Below are 10,254 nucleotides of genomic sequence, written 5' to 3'. Positions count from 1 at the left end.
GACACCCCTCGCCCCACGTGACCCCCCGCGCGCGTGCACAGCGCCCCCCAGCGGGCGGGCGGGCGGCGCGGCCTCGCCTTTTTTTTTTTTTTTCCACGCCCCCCTTTCCCCATCTACGGTCATAGCCCCGCCCACCCGCCTCGTTATCACGCGCGACCCCTCCCAATCGCCGCCGCGGGTGGGTCTAACCACGCCCACTCGTCCCCTCCGCCACGCCTCCCCGCCCCTCTGCGCGCAGGCGCGGCCCCGCCCCCGGGGCCGCCAGTCGCGCGGGCGGCGCCGCGCGGAGCGGACGGGAGGGACGCGCGCGGGAGCCGCCGCCGCCACCGACGCCACGACCGGGACCGCCAGCGGGGCCGGGCCCTCGGCCGGGGCCGCGGCCGCCATGGAGGCGCCGCCCGCGCCCCCCGCCGCTCCCCCGGCGCCCTGCAGCGCGGCGCGGAGCCTGCAGGACGAGCTGACGTGCCCCGTGTGCCTGGAGTACTTCAACGACCCGGTGCTGGTGGCCGAGTGCGGGCACAACTTCTGCCGCGCCTGCGTGACCCAGTGCTGGGAGGACTCGGCGCGCCGCCTGTGCTGCCCGCAGTGCCGCGAGCCGGTCCCGCAGCGCCTCTTCCGCCCCAACCGCTCCCTCGGCAACATCGTGCACATCGTCCGCCAGCTCGGGCTGCCGCCGGGACCCGCCGAGGCGCCGCCGGGCCCGCCCGCGCCCGCCCTCCCCGTGCCCGCCGCCGCCCCGCCCGGGCCTCCGGGCCCGCCGCGGTGCCCTCGCCACGGGGAGCCGCTGCGGCTCTACTGCGTGCAGGACCGGCGGGCCGTGTGCGTGGTGTGCCACCTGTCCCGGGAGCACCGAGCGCACACCGTCCTGCCCGCCGAGGAGGCGGCCCACGCCGCCGAGGTCAGTGCGGGGAGGGGGGACACACACACACACACACACACCCCCGGTGCGGGATCCCCCCCGGGGGAGGGAGAGCGGTGGGAGCACCCCCGGGATGTTGGGGGGCAATGAGGAACCCCCTCCCGCCCCCAGGGATCTTTTTGGGGTGCAGGATTCCCTCCCCGGGGGAGGGAGAGCAATGGGAGCACCCCCGGGACGTTGGGGGGCAATGAGGAAACCCCTCCTGCTCCCAGGGATCTTTTTGGGGTGCAGAACATCCCCCGGGGGAGGGAGAGCAGTGGCGACACCCCCCAGCTCCCAGGGATCTTTTTGGGGTGCAGAACCCTTTCCCGAGGAGGGAGAGCAATGGGAGCACCCCCGGGACGTTGGGGGGCAATGAGGAACCCCCTCCTGCTCCCAGGGATCTTTTTGGGGTGCAGGATTCCTTCCCTGGGGAGGGAGAGCAACGAGAGCACCCCCGAGATGTTGGGGGGCAATGAGGAACCCCCCCCCCCCTCAGCTCCGAGGGATCTTTTTGGGGCGCAGGACCCCCCTTCTGTGGAGAGAGAGAGCAGTGGGAACACCCCTAGGATTTGGGGACCCCCCTTTTCTCTAGGATTTGGGGGAAAAGGGACTCAAATCCCCCCAAAACTGGGACCCTCTGAAGGGGGGGGTGCAGTGGGGACCCCTCCAGGATTTGGGGACCCCCCTCAGGATTTGGGGACCCCCCTCAGGATTTGGGGACCCCACTCAGGATTTGGGGATCCCCCTTTTCCCCAGGATATGGGGGGGAAAAGGGACTCAAATCCCCCCAAAACAGGGACCCTCCTGGGGGGGGATGTCAGTGGAGCACCATCCCAGTGCAAACTGGGTTGAACTGGGAGGACACTGGGGAAGGGGGGGGGGTATTTACCCCCTCCCAACCCCATCCCGGCTGGAATTGGCCCCCCCGGACCCCCCTTTGCCCCCTCAAGTGACGCAGAACGGCCCCGGCCCCCCCCCGGCAGCCCCTGTCGCGATAGGGGGGGGGTCCCGCGTTCCCCGTCGCGATTAATTAGCCAGGAGGGGGTTAATGAGCCCTGGAGGGACCGGGAGCGGCCGATCCCGAGGGATCCAAAGGGATCCAAGATGCCGGACGGGGCTGATGTCGCTGCGCAGGGAGGAGGAGGAGGAGGAGGAAGGGGGGGGGACACGCGGGGGTGGCACCAGGAGGGGGGGGAGTTGGATCGTTAGGTCATTAACCACCGCAGAGTGTTAATTAGCGGTCATTAAGTCCCGGGATAACGATTCGCTCCCGGAACTGCCGCGGTTCCTCTTCCGGGGGGCACAAAAAAAAGCGATTTTTTGCCCTCTTTTAGGGCCCGGGCTGGTGCTCTCTGGGGGTTTTTTTTTACCCTTTTTTAGGTGCTCTCTGGGTTTTTTTTACCCTTTTTTAGGTGCTCTCTCAGGGGTTTTTTTACCCTTTTTTAGGTGCTCTCTCTCAGGGTTTTTTACCCTTTTTTAGGTGCTCTCTCTTGGGGTTTTTTTACCCTTTTTTAGGTGCTCTCTCAGGTTTTTACCCTTTTTTAGGTGCTCTCGCTTGGGTTTTTTTTAACATTTTTAGGTGCTCTCTCTTGGGGTTTTTTTAACATTTTTAGGTGCTCTCTCTGGGTTTTTTTTTACCCTTTTTTAGGTGCTCTCTCTTGGGGTTTTTTTTACCCTTTTTTAGGTGCTCTCTCGGGGGTTTTTTACCCTTTTTTAGGTGCTCTCTCTTGGGGTTTTTTTAACATTTTTAGATGCTCTCTCTTGGGTTTTTTTTACCCTTTTTTAGGTGCTCTCTCTTGGGGTTTTTTTAACATTTTTAGATGCTCTCTCTTGGGTTTTTTTTACCCTTTTTTAGATGCTCTCTCTTGGGGTTTTTTTACCCTTTTTTAGGTGCTCTCTCAGGGTTTTTTTAACATTTTTAGGTGCTCTCTCTCAGGGTTTTTTTAACATTTTTAGGTGCTCTCAGGGTTTTTTAACATTTTTAGGTGCTCTCTCTTGGGGTTTTTTTTACCCTTTTTTAGGGCCTGGGGCTGATGCTCTCTCTGGGTTTTTTTTTTTTGCCTCAATAACCTATTTTTATGAATTTTTAGTGTTGTTGCCAAGCTCCTCCCACCACCCCCAATTTTTTTAATCCCAATAATTTGCTTTAATCTCACGGATGAATTCCAACAGCCCCAAAACCCCTCTGTTTTGGGGGGGTTATTTATGAAATAAATGGGTTTATTTGCCCCCCCACCCTCCGTGGAGGTCAAACCACTTAAACCAGGACGCCTTTAATTGATTAATAATGAATTAATTTAACGAGCAGCCCGGAGGCGGCGGCCCCTCCTCTTTTTGGGGGGGGCTCAGCCTGATTTTGGGACACCTCAGGGGGGTGGGGGTGGGACCTGGGGGGTTGTTTTTTCCACAGGCAGTTAAAATTAGCTCTGATTCTCTAATTGAATTTTTTTTTGGGCCGGTTTGGGTGGTTTTAGGGAAGATTTGGCACATCCCGAGGTCGGGGTCGAGGAGGGGGGAGCAGGGCAGGGGGGTCCTGCCCTTCCCAGAAACCCCCAGGTCGGGGGATTTGGGCCGTTTTAGCAGCAGCAGCAGCACAGCAGGGACACCCCCAGGCCAAGAATTGCCAAGAATTGCCAAGAACTGCCCTCGTTCTGCTTCCAGGAGGTGCCCCAGGAGCACCTGAGCTCCCTGAGGAAAGGGCGGGAGGAGGCCAAGGCCGAGCGGGAGCGGCAGAGTGAGGAGCTGCTGGTGAGTCAGGGGGGCCCTGAGCCCCCCCTTCCTCAGGGTCTGCTCCTTCCTTGGGGTTCCCTGAGCCCCCCCTTCCTCAGGGTCTGCTCCTTCCTTTGGATTCCCTGAGCCCCCCCTTCCTCAGGGTCTGCTCCTCCCTTGGGGTTCCCTGAGCCCCCCCTTCCTCTGGATCTGCTCCTCCCTTGGGGTTCCCAGCCCTGAGGATCTGCTCCTTCCTTGGGGTTCCCTGAGCCCCCCCTTCCTCGGGATCTGCTCCTTCCTTGGGGTTCCCTGAGCCCCCCATTCCTCAGCGTCTGCTCCTCCCTTGGGTTCCTGAGCCCCCCCTTCCGCAGGATCGGCTCCTTCCTTGGGATTCCCTGGCCCCCAGGCCTCAGGGTCTGCTCCTTCTTGGGGTCCCTGAGCCACCCCCCTTCCTCGGATCTGCGCCTCCTTGGGATTCCTGAGCCCCCATTCCTCAGGGTCTGCTCCTTCCTTGGGGTTCCCTGAGCCCCCCATTCCTCAGGGTCTGCTCCTCCCTTGGGGTTCCCTGAGCCCCCCATTCCTCAGGGTCTGCTCCTCCCTTGGGATTCCCTGAGCCCCCCATTCCTCAGGGTCTGCTCCTCCCTTGGGATTCCCTGAGCCCCCCATTCCTCAGGGTCTGCTCCTTCCTTGGGGTTCCCTGAGCCCCCCCTTCCTCAGGATCTGCTCCTTCCTTGGGGTTCCCTGAGCCCCCCATTCCTCAGGATCTGCTCCTCCCTTAGGATTCCCTGAGCCCCCCCTTCCTCAGGGTCTGCTCCTCCCTTGGGGTTCCCTGAGCCCCCCATTCCTCTGATCTGCTCCTCCCTTGGGGTTCCCTGAGCCCCCCATTCCTCAGGATCTGCTCCTTCCTTGGGGTTCCCTGAGCCCCCCATTCCTCAGGATCTGCTCCTTCCTTGGGATTCCCAGCCCTGAGGAGTTGGTCTCACCTGGAGCTTCCCAGCCCCAGGAATTCGGTCTCTCCTGGATTCCCTGAGCCCCTGCCCATGGGAATTCATCTCCTGGATTCCCTGAGCCCCCTGCCCACGGGAATTCATCTCCTGGATTCCCTGAGCCCCCTGCCCACGGGAATTCATCTCCTGGATTCCCTGAGCCCCCTGCCCATGGGAATTCATCTCCTGGATTCCCTGAGCCCCCTGACCATGGGAATTCCATCTCTCCTGGGGGGATTCTCCTGACCAAGGGGATTCAGCATCACCTGGAGCTTCCCAGCCCCGGGAATTCGGTCTCTCCCGGGTTCCCCGAGCCCCCTTCCCACAGGAATTCAGTCTCTCCTGGATTCCCTGACCCCCTGCCCACGGGAATTCAGCCTCTCCTGGATTCCCTGACCCCCTGCCCATGGGAATTCAGCCTCTCCTGGGTTCCCTGACCCCCTGCCCACGGGGATTCAGCCTCTCCTGGATTCTCCAAGCCCCCTTCCCACAGGAATTCAGCCTCTCCCGGGTTCCCTGACCCCCTGCCCACGGGGATTCAGCCTCCCCCGTGTCCCTCTCCCCGTCGGCTCCCACCCCACGGCCGTTTTTTCCCCCCTGGAAGTGCAGAAGCAGACGGAGGTGGAGCGGCAGAAGATCGTGGCCGAGTGCAAGGAGCTCCGGGCCTTCCTGGAGGAGAAGGAGCAGCTCCTGCTGTCCCGCCTGGAGGAGCTGGACAGGGACATCGGGCGCCGGCGCGACGAGAGCGTGGCCAGGCTGAGCGAGGACATCGCCCAGCTCGACAAGCTGCTGGCGGAGCAGGGGGGGGACAGCGGGGCAGGGGGCACCCCTGGGGAGGTGAGGGCTCTGGGATGGGTTCCTGTGGGACAGGGGGCACCCCTGGGGAGGTGAGAGCTCTGGGATGTGTTCCTGTGGGGCAGGGAACAGCCCTGGGATGGGTTCCTGTGGGACAGGGATAGGGAATACCCCTGGGATGTGTCCCCTTGGAACAACCCTGGCCAAGGACATCGCCCAGCTCGACAAGCTGCTGGCAGAGCAGGGGGGGGACAGCGGGGCAGGGGGCACCCCTGGGGAGGTGAGAGCAATGGGATGTGTCCCATGGAGCAGGGAACAGTCTTGGGATGGGTTCCTGTGGGACAGAGGGCACCCCTGGGGAGGTGAGAGCCCTGGGATGGGTTCCTGTGGGACAGGGATAGGGAACAGCCCTGGGATGTGTCCCCATGGAGCAGGGAACAGCCCTGGGGAGGTGAGAGCCCTGGGATGGGTTCCTGTGGGACAGGGGGCACCCCTGGAGGGGTGAGAGCCCTGGGATGGGTTCCTGTGGGACAGGGACAGGGATAGGGAACAGCCCTGGAGAGGTGAGAGCTCTCTATGGAGCAGGGAACACTCCTGGAGAGGTGAGAGCCCTGGGATGTGTTCCTGTGGGACAGGGGGCACCCCTGGAGGGGTGAGAGCCCTGGGATGGGTTCCTGTGGGACAGGGACAGGGATAGGGAACAGCCCTGGGATGTGTCCCCATGGAGCAGGGACAGGGAACAGCCCTGGAGGGGTGAGAACCCTGGGATGTGTTCCTGTGGGACAGGGATAGGGAACAGCCCTGGAGGGGTGAGAGCCTTGGGATGTGTCCCCATGGCAAAAAAAATCCCATTTATTTGGGGCAGAATCCCATTTACTGGGAGCAGATAAAAAATTCCCATTTATTTGGGGCAGAATCCCATTTACTGGGGGCAGATAAAAAATTTCCATTTATTGGGGGCAAATTAAAAAATTCCCATTTATTGGGGGCAGAATCTTCCATTTATGGGGGAAAAAAAATTCCATTTACATGGGGCAAAAAAATTCCGTTTATGGGGGACAAAAAATTCCCATATTTATGGGAGGGGGAGGGGAAAAAAAATTCCCTTTGTGGGGACAAAAAGAACCCCATTGCTGGGGACAGACAAACCCATGGGCTCGTGGCTGGTTCCGGGCAGGAATTTGGGATCTCCGAGGCCGATCCTGACGGAATTCCCTGTTTTCTTTCCCCCTTTTCCAGGGCGTTGTCCCGGCTGGCAGCAGGTGAGTGAGGCCCAGCCCTTTGCTGGGTGAACTGGGAGTGACATTCCCGGGGAAAATTCCCGGGATTTTGGGGGGTTTTGTTCCCTGAGTCCCGTTGTCTCCTCAGCCTGGAGAGCTGGATGTTCCTGAAACCCGAGCCCGGATTCTCCGAGCTGGAAAAGAAGCTCAAGAGCTTCTCCCAGAAGAGTGCAGTGCTCAAGGAGGTGCTGCTGGAATTCAAGGGTGAGCCTGGGGAAAAAAGGGGAATTCCAGGGAAAAATCCCGCCTGGAATTCCAACAGAACCAGGGCTGGGCTGGGATCGGGCTCTTCCTCACCCCCGGGAGAGCTCCAAGTGTTGGGTCATCCCAGAGGGATTTCCCTGGGAAAGGAGGGATTTCCCCGGGATTGGAGGGTGGCAGTGAGGGGTGGGGATCATTCCCGTGGGGTGGGAGATCCAGGAATTCCCAGGGGGGCTCAATCCCTCCCTTCTCTTCCCGCAGAGAACCTGCGCTTCGAGCTGGAGAACGACACAGGTGAGGAGCTCCCGTTCCAAGGGATTCCATGGAATGGGCTGGGACTGGGGGGGCTGGGACCTCCCATTCCAAGGGATTCCATGGAATTGGCTGGGACTGGGGGGGCTGAGACCTCCCATTCCAAGGGATTCCATGGAATTGGCTGGGGCTGGGGGGGGCTGAGACCTCCCATTCCAAGGGATTCCATGGAATGGGCTGGGACTGGGGGCTGGGACCTCCCTCTTCCAAAGGGATTCCATGGAATGGGCTGGGACTGGGGGGGCTGGGACCTCCCATTCCAAGGGATTCCATGGAATGGGCTGGGACTGGGGGCTGGGACCTCCCATTCCAAGGGATTCCATGGAATGGGCTGGGACTGGGGGCTGGGACCTCCCATTCCAAGGGATTCCATGGAATGGGCTGGGGCTGGGGGGGCTGAGACCTCCCTCTTCCGAAGGATTCCATGGAATGGGCTGGGACTGGAGGCTGGGACTCTGGGAATGACCCCACCTGTGTCCCCCCTGTCCCATTTGGGGCACAGACCCTGGATCACCCCCAATGACCCAACATATGCCCCATCTGTGTCCCCCCTGTCCCATTTGGGACACAAACACTGAAGCACCCCCTGTTTTCCCCCCCTTTCCTTTCGTTCCCAGCCGACCTGTCCCTGGACCACGACACCGACAACCCGTACCTGGTGCTGTCGTGGGACAGTGACCCCAAAAGTGACCCCACAAGTGAACCCTCTGTGTCCTACGTATCCATTTTGGGACACAGACACTGGATCACCCCCCAATGACCCACAAGGGCCCCCGCTGTGTCCCCCCTGTCCCCTGTGGGGCACAGACTCTGGATCACCCCCACATCTCACCCTTTTTCCTGTCCTTCCCCCCTCGCTCGCTTCCCAGCTGATCTCTTCCCTGGACCCCGACACCAAAAACCAAAACCACCTACATGGATGCTGTTGGTTGGGACAGTGACCCCACAAGTGACCCCAAAGTGACCCCCCCTGTGGCGCTCCCCATCCCAGTGGGGCACAAACACGGATCCACCCCCTTTTTTCCTTTCCCCCCCTTTCCTTTTCCTTTCTTTCCCAGCCGACCTGTTCCCGGGACACCCGACACGGCCACCCGTACCTGTGCTGTCGGAGGACAGGGACCCCACAAGTTGGACCACAGGTCATTCCCCTGTCCCATTTGGGACACAGCCACTGAATCAACCCCCTGTTTCCCCCCTCTCTTCCCAGCTGACTGTCCCTGGACCCCGACACGGCCAACCCCTACCTGGTGCTGTGGTGGGACAGTGACCCCACAAGTGACCCCACAAGTGACCCCCCTGTTGGGTTTGGGGCACAGCACTGAATCACCCCCTTTTTCCCCCCTCTCTCCCCAGCCGACCTGTCCCTGGACCCCGACACCCACCCACCCGTACCTGGTGCTGTCGGAGGACAGTGACCCCACAAGTGATCCCCCTGTCCCATTTGGGACTCAGACCCTGGATCACCCCCTTTTTTCCCCCCTCTCTTCCCAGCTGACCTGTCCCTGGACCCCAACACTGCCAACCCCTACCTGGTGCTGTGGTGGGACAGTGACCCCACAAGTGACCCCCCTGTGTCCCCCCTGCATCCTCCCCATCCCATTTGGGGCACAGCCACTGAATCACCCCCAATGACCCCACAAGTGACCCCCCTGTCCCATTTGGGACACAGCCACTGAATCACCCCCTTTTATCCCCCCTCTCTCCCCAGCCGATCTCTCCCTGGACCCCGACACGGCCAACCCCTACCTGGTGCTGTCGGAGGACAGTGACCCCACAAGTGACCCCACAAGTGACCCCCCTGTTGGGTTTGGGGCACAAACACTGAATCACCCCCTTTTTCCCCCCTTTCCTTTCTTTCCCAGCTGATCTCTCCCTGGACCCCGACACGGCCAACCCGTACCTGGTGCTGTCATGGGACAGTGACCCCACAAGTGACCCCCCTGTTGGGTTTGGGGCACAAACACTGAATCACCCCATTTTTTCCCCCCTCTCTCCCCAGCCGACCTGTCCCTGGACCCCGACACGGCCAACCCGTACCTGGTGCTGTCGGAGGACAAGCGCAGCGTGCGCCTGCGCGGGGCCCCGCAGGAGCTGCCGGCGCACCCCAAGCGCTTCGACTACGCCTTCTGCGTGCTGGCCTGCGAGGGCTTCCAGGCAGGGAGGCACTACTGGGAGGTGGAGGTGGGCGACGGCGAGAGCTGGGTGCTGGGGGCCGCCCGCGAGTCCGTGCGGCGCAAGGAGAAGGTCGACTTCGCCCCCGAGGAGGGGATCTGGGCGGTGGGGCTCAACTGGAAGGGCAAGAATTGGGATCAGTACCAGGCGTTCACCTCGCCCGAGACGCCGCTGTCGCTGTGCGAGCGGCCGCGCAAGGTGGGCGTGTACCTGGACTACGAGGGCGGCTGGGTGGCCTTCTACAACGCCGACACCATGGCGCCCATCTTCACCTTCACCGCCGCCTTCTCCGAGAGGATCTTCCCCTTCTTCTGGCTCTTCTACGTCGGCTCCTCGCTGTCCCTCTGCAACTGAGGGCGTCGCCCCCTGCCCGCCCGAGCTGCCACCGCCGCTCCTCTTCCTCCTCCTCCTCCTCCTTCCCTTCTCCTTCTCCTCCTCCTCCTCTTCCTCCTCTTCCTCCTCCTCCTTCCCTTCTCCTCCTCCCTCTCCTCCTCCTCCTCCTTCCCTCCTCCTTCTCCTCCTCCTCCTTCCCTTCTTCACCTTCTCCCTCTTCCTCCTCCTCCTCCCTCTCCTCCTCCTCCTTCCCTTCTCCTCCTCCCTCTCCTCCTCCTTCCCTCCTCCTTCTCCTCCTCCTCCTTCCCTTCTTCACCTTCTCCCTCTTCCTCCTCCTCCTCCCTCTCCTCCTTCCCTTCTTCACCTTCTCCCTCTCCATCTTCTCCTCTTCCTCCTCCTCCTCCTTCCTTCCTCCTCCTCCTCCCTCTCCTCCTCCTTCCCTTCTTCACCTTCTCCCTCTCCATCTTGTCCCCTTCCTCCTCACCTCCTCCTCTCGTCCTTCTCCTCCTCCCCTTCTTCCTCCTCTCCTCATCCTCCACCTCCTCCTCCTTCCCTTCTCCTTCTC

General features: G+C 61.4%; 1 protein-coding gene across 1 annotated transcript; it reads left to right on the top strand.

The window, feature by feature from the left end:
• The first annotated feature begins 344 nt into the window (after window positions 1-344).
• LOC113982772 (E3 ubiquitin-protein ligase TRIM7-like) lies at window positions 345-9,762 on the top strand. Its single transcript, XM_027711282.2, has 7 exons — window positions 345-898; window positions 3,563-3,649; window positions 5,206-5,433; window positions 6,631-6,653; window positions 6,760-6,875; window positions 7,134-7,166; window positions 9,184-9,762. Exons 1-7 carry the CDS (start codon window positions 386-388, stop codon window positions 9,708-9,710), a joined length of 1,527 nt encoding a protein of 508 aa, XP_027567083.2. The 5' UTR covers window positions 345-385; the 3' UTR covers window positions 9,711-9,762.
• Window positions 9,763-10,254: the final 492 nt, after the last annotated feature.

This window comes from Pipra filicauda, unplaced genomic scaffold (genome assembly GCF_003945595.2).
Source record: "Pipra filicauda isolate LSUMZ 115617 unplaced genomic scaffold, ASM394559v2 scaffold1022_size37222_pilon, whole genome shotgun sequence".
In the NCBI taxonomy this organism is placed as follows: domain Eukaryota; kingdom Metazoa; phylum Chordata; class Aves; order Passeriformes; family Pipridae; genus Pipra; species Pipra filicauda.
The sequence above is the reverse complement of the archived record's forward strand: the minus strand, read 5'-3'. Positions and strand labels throughout refer to the sequence as shown.